At 35.3% G+C, this 23,787-nt stretch overlaps 1 protein-coding gene across 1 annotated transcript in view; it reads right to left on the bottom strand.

Annotated features, from left to right (window-relative positions):
- Positions 1–1,526: 1,526 nt before the first annotated feature.
- MTIF2 (mitochondrial translational initiation factor 2) overlaps positions 1,527–23,787 on the bottom strand; it is a gene marked incomplete in the record, with an annotated part of 1,010,271 nt that continues 988,010 nt past the window's right edge. The window contains 1 exon segment of the mRNA XM_044055171.1: positions 1,527–2,153. Within this exon segment, the coding sequence (XP_043911106.1) occupies positions 1,984–2,153 (170 nt within the window).

The raw sequence follows: 23,787 nt of genomic DNA, 5'->3' as shown, positions 1-23,787 counted from the left end.
ATTTTGAATTGAACTGAAAAAAATATGGAACACATTGCATTTGATTAACATCCATTAATGACTTTTTTGTTGCTGAGTTTTAATAGATAAATGCACGGTCACATATTTCTTGTATTTTTTGTTCATTCATTTTCTTTGGTAACTTGGGTATGGGTGAACGCTGGTCTCTCACCCAAAATGTTGTAGCGTGTCACCTGTGACATGCGTGCTATAGGTTTGGCATCACTGATCTAAACCAACTATATTGGAAGACGTGAATATAATAGAGATAAAACAACTGGAACTGAGATCTTTAGAAAAGAGTAGGAACAAACTACATAGGAAAAATGGGAATTGTGGGAACAATACATACAAGGGAGGAATGAAGCCTTGTGACTAGGATTGTGTTGGTGTGGTTTAATTTTCATTTATATAAAATGTCTGTCTATGTAGTAAAGTGATGGTTTAATGATCACGTTTCTTGTTAAAAAAAGCAAAAATTGAATAATGTAATATTGCTTAGGTTATATGATATAAAGAGAATATATATGAAGTATAATGTCTGTTACGTTAATATAGTTTGATTACTTTTATATGAATGTAAATCTGCCTATGTCACAAGTGATAACTCAATAAAGATGTTTCGAAAAAAAGTAGTTCTGAATGTATGACATACAGCAGTATAAACATAAATTAGAACAAAGCAGTGATTTGTAGGATCACAGCTATGGAAAACAATGGCTGACTTACTCAATCTATCATCAAAATGTAGGTTCCTCTGTGACCAGAATTCCAAATATCAATTACTTTGATTATCTATGAGCAGCAACAGTGCTGCCCTAAAATGTTCCAACATTTTAGCTTCCACTTGATCTTATAATTTCCATTTCACTTCAATTGATGATCACAGTTGTTCTGAATTAAGATACTACAGTGAAACCAAAAGACAATGCTAACTTTAAAAAAATATTTTTGTCTCTTATTTTCGCCTTTGTGCCCGTTGTCCATCAGCAACCACCCGCCTTTACCATCCTAGTGGCAGATATGAGTGCATGCATCACTGCAAGGACCTCTATGTAAGCTAATAGGGGCCACCACCACCAGCCTGGTAAGCCAAGCCTGCATACCCAGTTAATGACTACACCTTTGTTGCCTGCACTTGCATATGAAGGACATGTAAACCATAACACCAATCCCAATCCCCCCAGAAGGGTAGGAAAGCCAGTGCTAAGTACTCACTCCTAACCCTCCCCTGCCCCAGCTCCTCTAGCAGCCAAACGGCTAGTCAGATGTTGTTCATCTTGATGTTAGTCGGGGCTTATCTGTATATGCCACATTACTGGAAGTAACAGGCAGTATTGCACAAAAGCAACACATAGAAAGGAAGTTTTTTAAATATATTAAACAGAATACATGTCACAAGGTGAAATGATGCAAAAATGTACAGGGTGAGGGAAAAACTAGAATACATCTTCACTCAAAGGTGGTGAACTTATAGAACTGTCAACATTATAAGAAACTGGTAAAACAGTGACAACAGTCAGTAATAATGTAAGGATGTGTATTAAAGGAATTTTGTGAAAAAAACGAGTAAAGGAAAAAGGAGATGATGAAACAGAACACAAAGATACTGTAGGTAAGAAAAAAACTGCAGTTTGTGTGGTCCAATCAATCTTTATGTTGTGTGGTATCACAAGAATCCCAGATCAACTGTACCATGCAAACGGATACAGGTCACCTTCATGATTACACAATAGTGCTGCCCTAAATGCTCCAACATTTTAAACCAGAAGAATGATGTGTTGCACTGATCCTGAACAACTAGCATTGATCAATAACTGATTTTTCTGCCTCATACATACAAAGTGCCAGGACAGGGCTCTAGCTCCCCTGAGACCTTGTACTAGATGAAGTGGGTAATTAGGGAATAAATGAATGAACCTGAATAACACATTTTAATGAGAAAAGATAAGAGTCTGTAAATCCATAGGAATACGGTAATGATTAAAATCCTGGATCCCATGAGATTGTCTGTGGAAGTTCTTTTTCTTCATAGCACACAATTTCATCACCAGACTCAATACTGATGTCCTTGTCTATGCTAAGGCCACATTCCATTCCAGCTTTTACTGTCTGGACATCATCCTTGTGATGTTTCAATGCGATTACGGACCCTAAAGTAAAAAAAAAAAAACAAAAACAAAAAAACACATACTGATTACAAAATGTGCTGTATCAAGTGGACTCAATTAATAAACCATTTCAACAGCATTTTCAAGGAGCTGCACCCAGTAGTTTGCATAGTACTTCATAATGTATTATTGAAGAGTCAAAAAGAGTATTATACCATGACCCCCCATTAATATTCCAAAATGTGCACGTTGTAAATCGACTTATACTAATGGAAAAAGGCCCGGTCGCCCGGACTTTTTCCATTAGTACAAGTCTTTTTTTAAAACACTGTCTCGCTATGTTAAAAGAGTTTAACATAGCGACACAGGTTTAAAAAAAGCAACGGAGATCTCCGTTGCTTTTTTTAAAGCTGTCTCGCTATGTTAAACTCCTTTAACATAGCGACACAGTGTGTAAAAAGCAACGGAGATCTTGCTTTCTCCGTTGCTTTTTTTAAACCTGTCTCGCTATGTTAAATGGGTTTAACACAGCGAGACAGCTTTAAAATAAGCAACGGAGATCTCCGTTGCTTATTTTAAAGCGGTCTCGCTATGTTAAAAGAGTTTAACATAGCGACACAGGTTTAAAAAAAGCAACGGAGATCTCTGTTGCTTTTTTTTAAAGCTGTCTCGCTATGTTAAACTCCTTTAACATAGCGACACAGTGTGTAAAAAGCAACGGAGATCTTGCTTTCTCCGTTGCTTTTTTTAAACCTGTCTCGCTATGTTAAATGGGTTTAACATAGCGAGACAGCTTTAAAATAAGCAACAGAGATCTCCGTTGCTTATTTTAAAGCTGTCTCGCTATGTTAAACCCATTTAACATAGCAAAACAGTAAAAAAGCAACAGAGATCTTGCTTTCTCCGTTGCTTTTGGCCACAGCTCTGATGTACTGCGTAGGCATGTGCAGTACATCAGAACTGCCGCGGATACCAGACAGCTGCGGAAGGGCAGAAAAGAGGCATTATACAATGCCATTATTTAAGAAAAGTAATTGTTTCTTTTCTTAAATAATGTCATAGTATAATAGCAATAACCCACTTCTGGGTGTAGGTAATGCAGGATTTACCCACGGTTGTCTTTGTTTGGTCCCTCGGGCTTCGCCCTCGGAACCAAACCACGCCAACCGTGGGTAAATCCCACATTACCCACACCCAGGCATGGGTTATTGCTATAATATCACAAGCAGATTTTACATTCACTTATCAAGCATACAAAGGCACTAGAAGTTTACATATTGTATGCAGTCACTAAATCTATCAATTTGATTAGATCAAAGTACAACCAAATTTATAACAGGAGTCTACTAACAGCTTATTTAAAAATAAAACCTTTACTGAATTATTACTGGTGATAAAGGCAAACTTACATTTATATAAAAATAATCAAACCATAGTAATACGTTCACATTAACAAACATTATTCATCACATATATTGTTCTATACAATATAATCAAACCAGCATTATAAAATTGTTCAGTTCCTGCATTCTCAAACCTCAGTCCTCCTCCAAAACATTTTTCTGCATGTATTGTTCCCACAGTTTCCTTTTCTTTATGTAATCTACTCCTACCCTTTTCTAAAGATCCCACTTCCTGTTCTTTTATCTCTGTTACAATATTAAGTACTTCAAAGCATGATTGGTTTAGAATTGATTTTCATTTTCTAGTAATTACTTTTTGGGCAGCCACCAGAATTAAAACTTAACAAGGCTTTACTATGCCTAGGCAATTCAGATCCTGTAACCCAGCAAAAATACTACTAATAATAATTTCATTAGTTACACTTATATGCTCGCCTAGTATTCCTGACACAGTTCTCTCTAGGGATTTTTTAAAGTCTATCAGCTCATTACACTCAGAGAACATATATTCCCTGGTTACTCTTTCTTCCCCATTATAGCTCCAACCTTTGCTATCTACTTGAGGAAATATTCTTTGGAGTCTACTTGGGGTATAAAAAGTACCTCTGCAAACACTTTCAAGCAAAAATCTTAAATGTTTTAGACTTTGTTGAATATTTTGGAGCTATACATATATCTTTCCATTGTTTCTTTGTGAAATACTTATCTAATTTCTCCTCAATCTTTTCTGTCCTCCTCTGATTCCTAATGTTATTATGCAATATTTTATATGTCCTACTAATTATCCCTTTTTTGACAACAGCTTCTGATTTAGATTAAACTAAAAACCCAACCAGTGCAGGTCCTTCATTTAGGATTCCCCTATCCCTTTTTTGCCTATACTCTGATACCAATCTCTGATAGGGAAGGCAATCTTTAGCCTGTAGTCCAAATATCTTCTTGGCCTCTTCCCATTCTATTACCTTTTCCTCTATTTGTTTCTGATATCTTGGTTCCTTTGTCAACTTCCTCCAGTAAATTCGAGCCCCTCTGGCCTATTCTCTGTTCTAATGGCAGTCATCCCTACTGGCAGAATCTTTTTCCATTCCTGTGTTGGCGGCTTAGTTCTTAATATATTTTCTGCTACTTTATGACTACAACATTCTATACGACTATTATTCTCCATAAGGATCTGCAATCAAAATCTATTCATTCCTTACTTCTTTAATTACCCCCCCCCCGCATCATCATCTTTCCACTTTGAATTGTAGTTTTCTGCTTTTATGTATAAAAGCCTTAACTGTGTAGCTCTAAAATATACCTTCAAATCAGGTAACACTAAATCGCCTTGTTCTGGTGGAAAGATCAACTTATCCATTATGACCCTTGACCTCTTCCCCCTCCCAGATAAAATCATTCATCTCTGTTACTATCCACAACTTCTCTGGTTGATAAAAATATGTCTGACCTGTGAATAAAACTTGCATCTTGCTAACCATAAGCAAGAGCTTCCAGTTTCTTAGCTTTAATATTACTTTTTGTTTATGTTCCCACATATCCTTAAGTGCCACAACAGAATCCTTTTTATTCCATACTCAAAACATTTCATGGGTACTGCTCGACCAATTTATGTGTGAGTACATAAAACAAAGGCTATAGCTGTAAACTATTTTCATTAATTTTATACCCCCAAAAACCCAGAACTGTCTCAGAATATTACACAAGACTGAGATGTCCTTTCTTGTTCCATCAGGTGTAAAATAATATCATCCAGAAATAATGCCAACTTTCCTTGAATACCATACCAATTGTATCCTTGTACTTCTGAAACCCTTATTTTCTTTGAAAGTTGTTCTAAATATAATGCACGTACCAAAGGGGAAAGAGGACACCTCTGCCTGGTTCCTCCTACTTTGATTTTTGCCTCCAATCCCTCATATGTCCTTCTAATTAACCTTTATATTGTATCTAGAATCAAATGCTTCCACTGCCCCACTCAAAATCCCAGCTTTCTCTGTCCAGTGCTTTCTATGCATCAAGACCCAGTAGTATTTTCTTATATTCTGCTTCCCTCTGGATCATCATTGTTCTATTAATGTTGTCAAATGTTTGCCTCCCTTTCACAAAACTACACTGATCCATATCTTTCAATTTTGGCAAAGCATAAACACTTTACAATCAATTATGGTTTAAAACTGAAATGGGCCTATATGAAGTTGTTGGATCTTTAGGTATTACAGCAACCGCAGCGTTTTTCCAGGATGCTGGTGCTTCTGTTCCTACAAAATCTTCCAGATCTTTATTGCTTTCTTTCTTCCTAGCTTCCACACTTCCACTGTTATACTGTCTATTCCTGGTAACCTTCCTGCAGATAGGTTATACATCACCATGTTTATCTCATCTTCTCCTGTCTTAATTGTTAATTATTAAGCCTCATCTATCTCTAACCTTGGCATATTTAAGTCTTCCATAAATATTTCCATTTGTGCTTTTTCTTGATTTCCCCACTTCTTTGTTTTATAAAATTCCTAAATATCAAGTTTGGCAACAACCCTTTCTACTTTCTGCTGCCCAAGTTGTACTGCCAAAAGTTTTTGTGCTCTAGAGTGATCACCAAAACTTAGTTTAACAGCAGTATTTCTAAACCCATGCATATTATCTCTGTATATTTTCTCTTTAGCACTCTGCAACTGCACCTCTTCTTGTCCTGAGAGATTCCCCTTATTCTGTAACACTTTAACCTTTGTCAGCTCCTCTAAATAATTCTTTAGTTCTTCTTAACCATATCTCTCTTTTTTATTTATACCCTATTTTTAAAGTCTACTTTCTTTTTATCCCACTCACTAGTTATAACGTCTGGAGTTCTATCTTTACTAATAACTCCTGAATAATTTTCACTAGCCATTCCTTAAATTCCTCTGTTTTTAATAGGTAGGTGTGGAAGCAGCAGTGTTTACTTACCCTGCATTTTTATCTTCGTAATTATTGGTACATAATCTATAATAGTTACTGGATGCATGCCAATGTTCTCAATTAAATGCACATGCCCTTGTTAAATATAATTTCTGTCTAGTCTTGGCCAGTTATTGTACCTTAAGGAATAAATCTGAAAATCATACACGAGTGAATGAAACCACCACGAGGAAATACTGCTGTATAAAAATCCAACTGATTTATTAAAACAAATACAAATAAAAAGAACAGATGAGCGCTTTCGTGTACCAACCAGTACGCTTCTTCAGATCTTAACATCTAGATTTTCTAAAACCACTTTTATACAAAAGCTCATGCTCAAGAATGATCAATTAATCAATCTATCAATTTAACAATTAAATAATTAGTACAATGCAATGGAACTATACTGGCTACCTAATATCTCTGTGAACTCTACGAGCAGAAAGCACAAAAAGAATAAAACATGCCTAAAAATCCTGTCACTCCAGGTACTGCGCGTTCCACAGAATAATGGGATTAAATAAAATAAATAATGCAAATTAATGATAAAATAGCAAAGTTTTAAAACCACCAAATGCTCATCACTTCTAGCACATATTTTCCAAAAATATATGATCTATAAACACACATATACATATAAAGAAAAAATTTATATATATCTATATATGTATAACATAAGGAAAAAATATGAAAAGAATAAAACTACCTTATATACTATATTAATTCATATACAAAATTCATTATTAATTAATTTACCATGAAATAGTATCTATTATACTATAAATACAAATGATAATTATAAACATATGAAATATATAAATATATATATATAAATGGAGCTTTTCTCCCCGGGCCTCCGCTGAAAACAGGCTCTGTGGAACCTAGTCGGACTTTCCCGGTCAACAAACGATAAATAAATAAATAAATACATATAACTAAATAAATATGTCCAATAATAAATGAATAAATATGTGACAAAATGCCCATAATTCAATGAATCCCTACAGACAAATACTAATGCTATTATGATTACAAACAAATATATTTATATGAAGTATAAAAAGCTGCATTTATTGCTACGTGCTTCAAGTATGGGCTTTATATTTATAGACTGATTAAGACCAGATGATAAATGTGCTCTCAGTTTAAAAATCCATTGTAGCTCTAGAGTCTCCAAATAATTCATGTTACCACCCCCTCTTCTTCTAGGGGTACTAGTTGCAACACTCTAAATCTGAAGTTATGTCCCTCATTTAACATAACATATCTAGCTAAAGCATTCTGTTGGTTAGACTTTTTGATTTCATAAGAATGATTATACATCCTATCCTTAAGCCTTCTCTTTGTTAAACCAACATAGAACGCTTCACACTGTACGCATGTAGCTAAATATATAAGATTGATGCTATTACAAGAAGCAAAAAATCTGGGTTCAAAAACATAGTCAGTATCCGGATGCATAAATACTTGTGTATCAGTAATCAAACCACACATATTACACTTCTTACAAGGATATGTACCCATTCTCATCTTATCTGAACATTGTTTTTCCTGAATTCTGTTCATGTACAATACAAAGTAGCCGCTTCAGATTTTTACTATTTCTATAAGTAAAACGAGGTGTTATACCCACAATATCCGCAATGGATAAATCTATTGTTAAAATATGCCAATTTTTTCTTATGATCCTTGTTATTTCTTTATTATCGTTAGTGAATCTAGTAGTGAAAGTTAATCTCTTATCATTCATCTCCTTTGTAGCTGATGTAAGACTCTTAGAGCCAATATACCCATTTTTACCTATGTTAGTGCTATTATTTTTATTTAATATCGATTTTCTAATATCTTTCACCATGCCTCTATCATAGCCTCTCTCAACGAAGAGGCATTCCATTATATCAGCTTGTTTCTCTAATTCATGGCTCACTTTACATAGCCTAATGAGTCTCATAAACTGACTCCTGACTATGTTGGGGAATATATGGCGGGGATGCATGCTACTAAACTGAAGCAGAGTGTTTTTCCAGCATGATTTCCTGTATAAAGAAGTTAGAACCTTACCATGTCTATCTATGCTAATGTTGATATCTAGAAAACTAATGACTTCACTAGAACAATCCATCGTGAATCTCAAAAAGCTGGTAGTGGACTCTAAATAGAAGATGAAATCCTTTAATTCATCTATAGTTCCTTTCCAAAAAATAAGGATATCGTCCACAAACCTTCTATAAAGCAGGACTTTATCATAATATTTACTATTAAAGAGGTGGTTCTTTTCCCAGTAGTAAACTACCAGGTTAGCATACGTATTTGCGCATGGGGTGCCCATGGTGCAAAAGTACATTTACGCCAGCATTACCAGCTCAAGTAGAATGTTTTATTAAACTCTGTGAACAAGATTTTTATAAATACTTTTTACATACTAGAAAGAAATGCACATTCTTTAATACTTCTAGGGAGGAATGGTGTTCTTTACAGAGTTTAACTCACAACACGGAACTCACGGTTAAGCCAGCTGATAAGGGGGGTGGGGTTGTTTTGCGCAACACTGCAGACTATAATGCAACTATGTATTCTATGTTGAATGAAGTTACCACATATAGCGAGATAGATACCACTGCGCTAGCAAGAATTATTAAGCATATCCATGAAGGAATTTATGATTTGTTGATGTGTAGACAAGTCAAGAATTGCATGATTATTTTTATGTGGAACAACCTGTGATTCCTTATATCAAAGGACTTCCAAAAGTGCACAAGAAGGTGGTTCCGTTACCCATGCGTCCCATAGTCTCTGGAGAGGGATGGGCCACGGAGACTATATCTGTATACATTCAGAAGACATTAAGTCCTATGGTTAGAATGGTTTCTACCATACTCAGGGATACCTATCAATTGATAGATATGTTTGAAAATTTTTCTGTTAATTGGAAAATAGACACCTGTCTTTTAGTTACACTAGATGTAAAAAATGTATTCACATCGATCCCTAATGAATATGGCATAGAGGCCATTAGGGACTTATTGAATCACAATGTTAGCTTTAAGCAGGATCAACAGATACTTATATGTGCCTTACTAGACATGGTTTTAGCTAATAATGTCTTTATGTTTAGGGACAAGTTATACTTGCAAAAATGGGGTGTCGCCATGGGCACCCCATGCGCAAATACGTATGCTAACCTGGTAGTTTACTACTGGGAAAAGAACCACCTCTTTAATAGTAAATATTATGATAAAGTCCTGCTTTATAGAAGGTTTGTGGACGATATCCTTATTTTTTGGAAAGGAACTATAGACGAATTAAAGGATTTCATCTTCTATTTAGAGTCCACTACCAGCTTTTTGAGATTAACAAAAAACCTCCACTATTTATAGAAAACCAACATGGAGGAATACACTCTTATCTTTTGACAGTATGCACCCTAGGTATGTTTTTCCTGGCATCATCAAGAGTCAATTTTTTAGATTAAAAAGACTCTGTAAAGACCCACACTCCTTACAACTTGAAGCAGACCATTTAGAATCATTATTTAGAGAGAGAGGCTATGATTCAGGGCTAGTTACAAATACCAGGAACAATGTTATCAGGACTACATTGACAAGAAATCAGGATACAAATACCATAAACAATAGATATTCTACAGGATGCAAAGATTTTGTACCTATAATTTTGAATTTTACTAGTATCATTAATGATATCAAAAAGGTTTTTTATAACAATTGGAAACTACTCACTATAGACCCCTTTGTTAAACAATTGATAGGGGACAAGCCACATTTCATGTTCAAGAATAGCCCGAATTTAAAACAGCTACTATGTAATGACAAATGTACTAGTGATGACTTAAGTTTATTATCTAGTAGCAAGAAAGGTACTTTCCCTTGTTATAACTGCAGGAGATGCAGCTACATTTCAAAAGAAGTAGATTTTAAACATCCTACTCTGAATTATAGTTTCCATCCAAGGTTCTATGCTAACTGCTGTACTAAAAATCTCATTTATTTGGCCACATGTAAAAACTGTACAGTGTTCTACATTGGCCTCACTAAAAGATGCCTAAAAGACAGAATTTATGGTCATCTTTATGACATCCAGAAGAAGAATGAACTAAACGCATTAGCTAAACACATTTTGGAACAGCCCCACCATAGCTTTGAGTTTAAGGTACTGGAGATAGTTACACCTAACAAAAGAGGTGGGGATAATTCTTTACTTCTAAACAACAAGGAGTTAAAATGGATATTAAGATTGGCTGCACACATACCTCCTGGCATCAATAATCAAGTTTCCATTAAACCGGTTTTGGAAGCTAGATAAAACTCTATAAACAAATATTTATTAATGGTGTGTACCCAAGATTTTTAATTCTAATACATTTCTCCATTGATTCTTTTATTTTGTACCTCATGTGCATTGTCCTTTGTCAAATCAACTTTTCAAAACATTTTTTCACTTACAAAAGCTCAAAAGCTTTTTCCAACAGCAGTACCTTAGTAGTTGTATTTATTCATGTATACATTTATCTAGTATCACAGTTGTATCATGTCTACTTTGTTCATTATATTTCAAGCATCACATATACAAAATTCATTTCTAACTATTTATTCATCTATTTATCTATTTATTCGGTTATTTTTATTTTTATTCATTCATTCATTCATCTATGTAAGATGTATAACATATATAACATTTTGATGACACACATAGTTCGGCTTTTTAATACGTATAATTTAATTTAATATTTTTCATTAATAATTTCATTTTTCATCTACCTCATCGATTAATTCACAAATATACATATTTATTTATTCATATTTATATACATCATATTTACACATTTATACATTCTATACACTTGCATTGTAATTATATGTATATATATATTAAATTTTTTTACATTTAATATTTAATATTTATTATCCAATATTTAATGATTCCCAATATTGATACTTGTCTAGATATATGACACTATGAACAATGATAACTTATGATCTTGATTAATAATTGAATCTACTATTATAATTATGAATTTAATAAATAGTAGAAATATAATTCATTGGTGCTATTAATATTGGAATTACATTCTAAGAAACAGATATTTATTTATTTATTTGATTATCTAACTATTTATTCATTTATTTATTCATCTATTTAATATCAAAAAATTGTTATAGAGCAACTTATATAGAGCAACGCTCGACACATATGTTATTATGTTTTGGTATTGAATGTGTTTTAAATGTGCTTATCCATTTTGTATATCAGGTAGCTTAATTTAATTTAATTTAGCTTTTACTATTTCTGAAAACACTCGTCGTCAGCACCAACTTTTAGAGCTTAACATTATTACTGACTACTAGCTGCAGTATGGTGTATGAACATCTTAGTCTTTCTGAGTATTCAGGCTCCCTTTAAATGGAATGTAGTAACCAAAAACTCTTTAATTAGTCTTTATTAACTTTTTAATTGGAAAATTGCGTGAGTTGTTTGTTTTAATTTGGCGCCTTTTTTAGATTTATCTGTATAAATAGATGTTTTGAATTTTACATGCATTGTCTGATGAAGCGTGGTGGTGACCACGCTGGCGCTACAATAAACGTTTTTGGTGTTCGTATACTGGATTATCTGTTACTTATTGCAAAAAAGTGAAATTTATAGTTCTTGATTTAATGACTTTTTGTTGCACTTTATATGCTTACTGCATACTGAGCAAGTGAAGTTATTGCTCCTGATTTACTGTTTTGCCGCTGCACTTTTCATGAGCTTTAAATCCGGATTGGATACATCAGGACTTTACACAGTTTCGTGGTGAGAGAGCCTGGTTGTTTTCTTCAGCTTTTTGAGATTCACGATGGATTGTTCTAGTGAAGTCATTAGTTTTCTAGATATCAACATTAGCATAGATAGACTTGGTAAGGCTCTAACTTCTTTATACTGGAAATCATGCTGGAAAAACACTCTGCTTCAGTTTAGTAGCATGCATCCCCGCCATATATTCCCCAACATAGTCAGAAGTCAGTTTATGAGACTCATTAGGCTATGTAAAGTGAGCCATGAATTAGAGAAACAAGCTGATATAATGGAATGCCTCTTCGTTGAGAGAGGCTATGATAGAGGCATGGTGAAAGATATTAGAAATTCGATATTAAATAAAAATAATAATAACACTAACATAGGTAAAAAAGGGTATATTGGCTCTAAGAGTCTTACATCAGCTACAAAGGAGATGAATGATAAGAGATTAACTTTCACTACTAGATTCACTAACGATAATAAAGAAATAACAAGGATCATAAGAAAAAATTGGCATATTTTAACAATAGATTAATCTATTGCGGATATTGTGGGTATAACACCTCGTTTTACTTATAGAAATAGTAAAAACCTGAAGCGGCTACTTTGTATTGCACATGAACAGAATTCAGAAAAACAATGTTCAGATAAGATGAGAATGGGTACATATCCTTGTAAGAAGTGTAATATGTGCGGTTTGATTACTGATGCACAAGTATTTATGCGTCCGGATATTGATTATGTTTTTGAACCCAGATTTTTTGCTTCTTGTAATAGCATCAATCTTATATATTTAGCTACATGCGTACAATGTGAAGCGTTCTATGTTGGTTTAACAAAGAGAAGGCTTAAGGATAGGATGTATAATCATGCTTATGAAATCAAAAAGTCTAACCAACAGAATGCTTTAGCTAGACATGTTATGTTAAATGAGGGACATAACTTCAGATTTAGAGTGTTGCAACTAGTAACCCCTAGAAGAAGAGGGGGTAGTAACATGAATTATTTGGAGACTCTAGAGCTACAATGGATTTTTAAACTGAGAGCACATTTATCATCTGGTCTTAATCAGTCTATAAATATAAAGCCCATACTTGAAGCACGTAGCAATAAATGCAGCTTTTTATACTTCATATAAATATATTTATTTGTAATCATAATAGCATTAGTATTTATCTTACCAATAAATACAATGTAAGATTTCATTGAATATGGGCATTTTGTCACATATTTATTTATTCATTTATTATTGGACATATTTATTTAGTTATATGTATTTATATATATATTTTTATATATTTCATATGTTTACAATTATCATTTGTATTTATAGTATAATAGACACTATTTCATGGTAAATTAAATAATGAATTTTGTATATGAATTAATATAGTATATAACGTAGTTTTATTCTTTTCATATTTTTTCCTTATGTTATACATATATAGATATATATAATTTCTTTCTTTATATGTATGTGTGTGTTTATATATCATATATTTTTGGAAAATATGTGCTAGAAGTGATGAGCATTTGGTGGTTTTAAAACTTTGCTATTTTATCATTAATTTGCATTATTTATTTTATCTAATCCCATTATTCTGTGGAACGCGCAGTACCTGGAGTGACAGGATTTTTAGGCATGTTTTATTCTTTTTGTGCTTTCTGCTCGTAGAGTTCACAGAGATATTAGGCAGCCAGTATACTTCCATTGCATTGTACTAATTATTTAATTGTTAAATTGATAGATTGATTAATTGATCATTCTTGAGCATGAGCTTTTGTATAAAAGTGGTTTTAGAAAATCTAGATGTTAAGATCTGAAGAAGCGTACTGGTTGGTACGCGAAAGCGCTCATCTGTTCTTTTTATTTGTATTTGTTTTAATAAATCAGTTGGATTTTTATACAGCAGTATTTTCTCGTGGTGGTTTCACTCGTGTATGATTTTCAGATTTGTTCAGTTTTTTTGACGAGTGAACCTTTGGATTTACAGCAGCATCTAATTTCATCACCTTAAGGAATAATATGTAAATTCTCTCAGAGTTCCTACTACTGAATTTATATCTTCCATATCAAATATTTCATAAATTATGTACTATTCCCTGGTGATAGCTGGTTACTTCTCCCAAACAATTAAGCTCCATAACAGTTGTAGGTGGCCTAATCCCTTGCCAATAACCCCTTACTATCACAAATCTGCCATCTTTTTTCCCCATCTTCTATCACTAGTGGAGCTCCATAAGTACTTCTTTTTTCCTTTGTCTCTGATATTCTACTGAATAACCAGGCTAAAATCCTTTCATTATCGATTTCACATACTAATTTCTTTCCGAATGTGTCTCCTGTAGCACTATTTGCACATTGCATTTGTTAATATAATTAAATATGCTTTCCTTTTTCCCATACCTGTGAGATCATTCACATTCCAAGATAATATGGGAATTATTGCCATTATGCTAAGTCATTTATTCCCACCTATTCTATACCACCACTTTTTAAATGTCTGTTTCCAGCTTTTGTGATGCATGCACCTACTAATCTAATGTTTGGCAGGTTAATCCTTTATACAGTTTTTTTTTCTTAACAATGGAACCTATGTTACATTTTAGAAGACTTTTTGTTTTAATAAAAAAACTTTAGTGCAATAACAATTTTCAGTACAGGTCCACTACACTATGGATATTAGATCCTCCTCATCAGACCATTCAAAATGAATGCCCAAGAGAAGTGTAATGAAGCATTCCTAGGGACTGACAAATTATTAAAAATATGCTCCTGGGATCCTACTTCATTAGTCTGGCATCTCTGACATGTGCCTTACCCCCATTACACAATTGCTGAAATAATCCGTGAAGGAGCTGAGATATGTATAAAAAAATATGCAGGGTAAAATACATTTCATACACAGTCACCAGTCTGCAGATGAACTGGCAACAATGGAGATGTATAGTATTTAGGCCTTTTGGGTCAAGATTATCCACAAAACTGTTTTTTACCAGTATACCCGAATCAGAAGTGCCATCATGGCTCGAATCAATTTACTGAGAACAGAGATAAAATCTCTCAGTCATGCTGTGTTCCTTGTTTTAACTTTATGATATACTGAACTCATACCTCTCAACCTGGAAACATCAAAAATCTGGACAAAGGCCCCATGAAAAATAGGTATAAATCTGTAAGGTAAGTGACATAAAATTTGCATACAGAATTATGTAACCCCATCCACTCCACTGGAATTGTGGGATACCAACTTTCAAACACACACTGAAGAACAGACAACCAAAATATGGCCCCAGAGTCCCCCTGCAGCCATTCCAATGTCCTATTACCTGGCTATTTCCCCCCATTTACCATAAACACTAATGTGCATACTGCTTTATTTCACTGATGATTATCTGGATTTTATTTTACATTTTATAGCACAAACACTAATATACATCTGTTAAACAAAGCAATACATTTTCACAATGAAAATAGACTTGGCATTAAATCTTTTCTGCCCTTGAAACAGCATTGAAAACCCACATCCAAAGAAAAATGCATCTGGCCAGTGGCGGATAAAGATTACCTTTGGGCTGTTTTCAAATCATAGGCCCCTTGCACACAAAACAAGAAACATACATGTGTTCTTTGATACACCTTCCTGACTTTATTAAATTTTATTCCTTGTCTAATACAGCACACTTGTTAGAGTGCAATTTAAATTTATTGTTTGAACATTTTTCTAGTAAGCAATGAAACAAAATGCATGAACCAATAATGATAAAACTGCCCAAATCAGAAGATTTCCATCATAAAAGTCTACTCAAACTTCTACAATCCACCAGTATCAGTAAATATGCACAATCTCTGCAGAAGTAAAAGTCATCTAAATTCCATGATAAACAGATCTGTAACTAGGTTGCTGCTAGCAAACAACTTTATATTTCATTGTTTCGTCTACAAGTAAAGTGCCTGTTGCCCTTGATGAATAAATTGCCTATGTTACGTTAAAAAAAAAAAAGATACGCTAGTGATATTTCAATAGGGAATGGATGGCAAACTGATAACAGGTTCATAGGTATCGCTGCCGAAGGAGGCCATTCTCAGGACTGCAGCGTCCACCCCCCTTTAAAAGTATAACACAGTATAGTATCAGCAATCCAGCTACAGACTGTGGGAGTAGAACCCATGGGTCTATATCACCACATTGAATGGTGATAAGTTCAAACGCTTTTTGTTGGAACCTAAAAGTCCGAAAACCCTAAATAGAGAACTCACAGAACAGGATTTTTTTCCCCGGGGGGGGGTGGGAATCGCTGCTCAGTGAAAAAAAAATCACAACTTTAAAACAAACTAACCCCCACACCCCCCCCCTACTTAAATATACCAACTCCAAGATCACACTACAGTGGAGGAAATAGCAAAGCCCCGAAGATGGCCCACCGATTTTTCTCTCTGGGAAAAAAATTGATGTTCCATAACTTCACAGTTTAGGGCTTTTGGACTTTTCGGTTCGAACAAAGGTCATTCGACCTTATCACCATTCGATGTGGTGATATAGACCCGAACCCACAGCCTTCTGCAGCAAAAGCAAGTATACTACCTGCTATACTACTAAAAATGCAAGTAGACTTTGCATAAGCAGCACTAAACTTCTCTTTCCCTGAAGAACTGTGCAGTATAAGATTATCAGGAAAAAGCCAAAATTTATTAGAAGGGACAAAGGCCCAAAACCGAGGACACTTTTTAAACATTGCTTGTATAATCTTAGAAAGTTGCTAGAATAAAATGTCGTGTTATCATGCCTTTCCTAAAAGACAGGAAGACAAACTTAAATGGCTATCATTATTTAGTGAATTCAGTTCTCACTGATTTGCCAGAATAAAATAAAATTTATGGTTTTTAACATTTGTTTACTGGGAAAGACTGACTTGGAACAAAGCTAATTTTCAGCTGAGGCCTGGGGAAAAATGCTTCAGACGCACATCTTTGTATTGTGGGAGGAGGCCAGAGCACCCAGGGGAAACCCATACAAACACAGGGAGGACATGCAGACTCCACACAGAAGGCGCTTCAGCCAATAATCGAACCAGAGAACCTCTTACTGTCAGGCAACAACACTACCACTGTACCATCCAGATTTTAAGAGGAAGAGACCAAATGTATGAGCCAAACACATTCCAGACATTATGGGAAAATTTGTACAGTTGAGAGAGATAATTCCTTCAACCAAAAGTGGTGGTGTGGGTAGATAATTGAGGCTCTTGTTCTACCTAAAGTACAGGGTTTGAGCCTGGGTAACCCTAACCACCAGGTAGATCTATTTTGGGCATTTCTCACACACACACACACACACACACACACAATAAATAAAGCACAGCAGCACGGACATCTAACAGATGTGCTCAAGGTAATCATCCCACGATTACCATGCTTTGATTTGTGTTAGCAAAATACTTTCAAATTAACAAAAAGCTTGCGATAATTCTATCCAATAAACAAATAAAATTTGGGGAAATACAGGATGAAACAGGATCCCTCTCCCAAGTATTTAGATGCATTTCAGATGTGTGGGTATCTCAGCTTAAGGTTATTATATTAAAAAGATAACTTATTTTCTTTTCTTTGTTTATTTTATTTATTTGTTTACCAGGGTAGTGCACTGATCAATACTGACCAATTTCAGGCTCAGTCCGTCAAAGTTTTTAAAATCCATTTAAGAAATACTAGTTTTTGCAGTGATACGCAACACAAAGCAATCTTAACAAACACATAATAGTTTTCAATATGTTTTACTATTTTAAAATAATTTTAATCTTTGAAAAATATTTATTTACCATCCTTAGGTGAATTTTCTAAAAGTTCAGTACGTAATTATTAAATTATGCCACTGCTGAGAACTCGCATCTTATTTTTTATTTATTTTTGTCTCTATAAAAACCAGTGTAAGTGTCTTTTTTTTCAGAAGCAATCCATGAGCACAATTCGTTCCATATAGGTAACTTCCTCAGTACACAACTGGAGGCTTTGGTAATCAAACCCAAGGCAGTAAGATACAGTTTGAAAGTAGCTCAAAGTGCCTAGACCAGTCCACCGCAACAACCTGGTTTACCAATCAGTCAACAAATAAACACAAAAATAAAAGTTCTTCCAGACTTGCCATAAATTTGGCAGGTGTTCCTTTGTAACTGCTACTAAATTTTAATGTTTAGGGTTTACCATTTCAATATGATGATCTTAGGACCATACTGTATAAACTGTGGCCCTTTATTGTATTATTCAAACCTAAAAGGCAGTTTCACACAATAACTGCAAAAGTTCCACACAGCAATTGCAAAAAGACTCTTGTTAATGCATGATATAATGCCAATTGCCGGTATTTATCAGAAGGCTGCTTAGGAAGAGGATAATGAACATTTTTGGAAATTAATATTTACAGCTGCCAAACATACATAGATACATTTAATTTCTTGAATGACTGACTCAGAACTTTAGCTGTTTCTGGTATTTTGCTGTTAAACCTACGAAATATGAATTTCTTTTGACAATATTTCAGTCATAATTAAAATCTAGACAGAAATGTCTTTTTTTTTTGCATCCTCAAAAGGGAAGGGGTAGGGACTATGTTATGTCAAATTATGCCATTACCTAAAATAATTACTTTAATATAGTAACAATATAGATGCTCATTTTTTTAAACAGAAGAGAAAATTGCCACACACATGGAACAGATATTACCAGGTATGCACGGGTTCTGTGCTGCTCACCTTTTGGATTTGTGCATCTGTGTGCCTATCATAATAATTTTCCAGTGCATACCCTCTTTTTATGGTAATAACACGAGGTGTGGTGTATATTGCACAGATATTAACACATACCCAAGATGTTATAAAACATAAACCCAGCAGACGAGTGCCTTACATGCCTGGATGGTGGTAATATCTGTTCATTCGCTACACAGCCTGCATGTGCTGTTACACGTATGAGATTTTGCACAGTTACTCTTTTGGGAACTTATTTTATTTTATATAAACCGTCAGACAATCTGTTCACTTTTCTGAGGCCATTTCCTATACATCTATTATGTTTTACACATTTGTTAATCAGGTAAATCCACTGGACATTTTACACATTTGTTAATCAGGTAAATCCAATGGACACAAGTGACTTTTTCAGGAGTGACCCCAGGGTACTGTCTGGTCAAATGACTTGTTCAAAGTCAGACAGTATGGAAATGGTGTTTGAAGCACTGAAACAGTGTACCCTTGACTACAGGAAGTGGCTCATTAACGGCTCCGAGCTTTAATCCATTCCACTGCCAGGCTATATACCTATATAGCAAATATAACAACTGTGATGATGATGATAATGCCAAACCAATTATAACGCCAATGCACATACATGCACACATGAATATATGTTTTGTGTAAAAGTGTAGTTGCAGAAAGATGATACTTGACCTTTTGACAATGTATCTACAGGTGGGTGAGGTAAAATTCCCCGAGAGTCAGGTTCCAGAAGTGCAAGACCCCCCGAGGAGTGCAAGGACGGATGGCTGCTTTCCGTAGAAAGTCATTTCCGGTGTCATTTCTAACTGTGCACCAGCTCTCATTCCTTTTTTAGGAGATTTCTCTTCTTGTTTGACTTGGTGTGAACGCAGACCGCCTATTTAAGTTTGGGGAGGAGGTGGTATTATTTCTCAGCTCGGTGCTTCAAAGTTCTGCATGTAACAGGCAGTTATTTTGTCATACTTATACTCTCTATCAGACTCAGGTTCTTCTCTGTCTAATGCTGTAAATGATAAATGACTTTCTTAGATTTCCTTATTCTTTTCCTATATAGTTTAAAATAATTATTTCAAAGGAAAAGAAACTAAAGAAGGAAGAGGTTTGCGTTCTTTGGACTTTTAAGATCCCATATCTAAGTGAACAGTGCTATAGGCATACTATGGAACAAAAATACAATAGTTGCACACGTGCACACTACAAAATGCAATGATTACACACATGCACACACAATGAATAAAGCACAGCAGCACGGACATCTAAATGAATAATAAGGCACAGCAGCACGGACATGCTAAATGCAAAGCACGGTTTAAATAAGTGCACGCAATTTCAAATTGTGTGCGTTTTACCTGGAAATAAATGTAGTAGCAGCTGCTGCTCAGTGTTCAGGCTTCACTTCTCGTCTATCCCGTGGCTTGTAAACTTAAACTCTCTCACTCTGGCTCAGAGCCGAATTCTGACAGGGTGCTCATGAACTGACATCACCACGCATGCCTCCATGTGAGGAAGTCAGTCTGAAAAAAGCTGGAAAAACTTTTTTTAAAAACAAAAAGATGGGAAATTCGGAAATTAAGGGGTGCCACTCAGGAATCGTGGCACCCCATTATTTGGACCTCAAAAACCGGTAAAAAATGAGAGATTCAGTACGGTTGAAAAGTATGACTGAACTTATTCTGGAGGATCTGACCATTCCAGTAATTTTCAGTCTTTGGGAGGTACATATGGAGATAGTACTTAAAATAAAGAATCAATTGGGATATAAAATGGCTTTGATCAAGTCATTCATTGATAAAGTCCATATTTTCTGTTTAGCTCATTTATATGATTTAATTTGTTACCGGGGTTAGGAGGTCTTGTTCAAGGACCCTTTTGAGCTGCAACCAAAAACCGAAACTAATTTAAGATTATGCAGAGAATACATAATAATGGAGCAAGAGAACAAAAACTCTTTTGCATGCTTTAGCAGATTCAAATCCATCCTGCAGTTTGTTTTCAAAATTAGTAAGGCCTTGCATTTCAGTATTTACAAGTGTTACATTATTAATAGAAGGTAGCAATTATTTTTGTAGTGATAGTTTGTACTGTGAGTTTTAAGAGAGGTTTACAATGCAGACTCAACATATTCAGTTACAGTACAATGGTTATTACTGAGCTAATGATGCTACAAGGCAGGAAGAGAAATACAGGAACTGTAACAACTATAGTTCAGTACCTTGAAAGGAAAAAAAGGAGTAGCTCACCCTATGCATAGAAGCTTTCAGAGAACAGCTGGACTGTCTTCATGTTTATGGTGTCTTGCAGAAAATCCACTGTACATACTAAAGGATAAGAAGGTCCTAATGTTTACAGGATGCATTGTTATGCATACTTATGTAGATATGGTTCACAATGGAGAAAGAAATAAACAGCAGACCTGCTATTCTGCAGACTCAACACAAAAGCAGCAGTAAGTAAAAGCAGCAAGCTGCTTTGAAGTCTGAAAGGCTAATATGCAACAGCTGGGCTTCCAGATTTAAAATTCAAAGACTAATATTACAGAGACAGACAGGACCCTCTAGATTTGTCCACTATATCATGATGTTCTAACATGAAAACAGAGGGACTGCTGTATGTATGCTCTTTTCCATTACTTCTAGACAAGACAATGTCTTCCCCTTTTTAGAGGAAATCTGGTTTATACATATTTTATACTACAGTTACTTTAAGACAGGCCAATGACATATTGAAAATTAATGGTGCAACCAGTAATCTATCTCTTAGTAGTCTGAATTCCCAAGAAAAGATGGAAAATGGCCTGGGTATGAGATTGTGGTTATTAATTTATCACTAAAAGGGAAACATTCAAAAAAGGGTAGGTGACTTGTTTGGTAGCTTGGTCTAACAGCATATCCACAGTTTCAGTGATAAATCCTACAGTACTGTGGATTAGGAGGGGGGCTGCTATCTGGCCCCATTGTGCAAAGGCTACAGTTCCTGATAAGAAATTCCCCAATTTGAGACAACACAATTCCTTCTTTAATGCATGAATCAGCTGATTATCTTCTTCTTTCGGTTTTTCCCGGTTAGGGGTCGCCACAGCAACTGTCCACTCATGATTGGCAGTGGAGTTTTAAGGTGTCAAGTTGCCAGCCCGGTGCCCAACCTTCCACAGAAGGCACACACATGCACACACACACTCCTAGGGCCAATGTAGAGTATCCAGTCCACCTACTGCATGTCTTTGGGATGCGGGAGGAAACCGGAGCACCCAGAGGAAACCTACGCGACCACAGGGAGAACATGCAGACTCCGCACAGAAGGCAACCCAGCCGAGAATCGAACCGGAGAACCTCTTGCTGTAAGGCGGCAACGCTAACCGCTGCACCACCGCCACCCTAATCAGCTGATTATCTACTTAATCTAATTCAGTCACATGGACACATTCACTGGGAGCAATGCAGAAAATGAATTATAAGTTAATAACCCTGGACAAAATATAATCTATCATGGATCACACCACACACACTAGGCATGCATACCTACAAGCAATTTGGAGGATCAACAATTTATCTGCTGCATTGCCTTTAGGATGGAGGAAGAAACTGCAGAATTCTATGAAAAGCTCCACAGACACAACACTCAAGAAGCTGCTTGCAGAATTGCAATGAACAAATCAGGAAGCATCATGTATTTCAACACATGGAACAGATACCTTCATTGCTGCTTGTCAAAAGCTTCGCATGCATCATGTGAAATGGCTAAGGCTTGTATTTTGTATCATTTTGAAGTGTGCTAAATCTAAGAAACACCCTTCTGTATATTATGAAGCATTAATCTGCACTGTTAAATCCCAGTCTGATTACTGGATTAAGTCTGGTAAAATGGTTTCTAGTCATCCAGTTGACAATTACACAACCTTCACAATCTACATCTAGTAAAGATAATGGGGTGTGGTTTGGGGTAGTAAGTAAATAAGACAGAGACCCTAAGAATGTGGCCTAGCTCCCATGACACCTACATTCAAAGTGAACTCTCCAGAAGTATGATGTGCTACATGACACGTCATCACCTATAGTCAGCTCATTAGCATTTAAAGATCAATACCCCATATCGTACACCCTCCCTTATTTCTCATTTCAATTTAACCATGTAGATGTACTAGTCTAGGAATACTGTTCAGGCATGACCCAGGCACTGGACAGAAATGCACTATTCAAAGAGAAAGCACTTACACGATGACAAAATAGTCAAGGCAGAAAAGAGAAACAAGCAAAATTAAATCAGAATAGATGTAGAGCAAAACAGTCAAGAATTAAAACATTCAAAATTAAATTACAACACAAAAAAAAGAAGTTATGTACTCACCATAATGTTCCAGCTGTGTTGACTATTTTCATTTATCCTTGACCTGTGGGACTCGGTTCTGAATATCAGAACTGGCTCGACCGTTACAACAGCTCGTGCAAACCAAAAACTACCAGCCAAGTTCCTACCCAGAATGTCTCTCTCTAAATTACCTCAGATCGAGTTTGCAGCTATAATGTAAGATTAGGATATGGTAATACTATAATTGAAGAGGCTATGTCCAAGGTCAGACATGAGAAAACAAATAAGGTCCGTTCCTCAAGAAGTCTGAAGGTGGGGGGGGGTGTCAAGGATAAATGAAAATTGACAACACAGATGGAATGTTATGGTGAGTACATAACTTCTTTATCTGATGTTGTCAATCTTCATTTATCCTTGACCTATGGGCCAGAGTCCCCAGCTACCTTCTATCGTGGGAGGCCTTATGG

This window comes from Protopterus annectens, chromosome 1.part2, assembly GCF_019279795.1.
Source record: "Protopterus annectens isolate FY-2018-M chromosome 1.part2, PAN1.0, whole genome shotgun sequence".
Classification (NCBI taxonomy): Eukaryota; Metazoa; Chordata; order Ceratodontiformes; family Protopteridae; genus Protopterus; species Protopterus annectens.
Note: the sequence above shows the minus strand (reverse complement) of the source record. Positions and strands in the feature narration are given on the sequence as shown.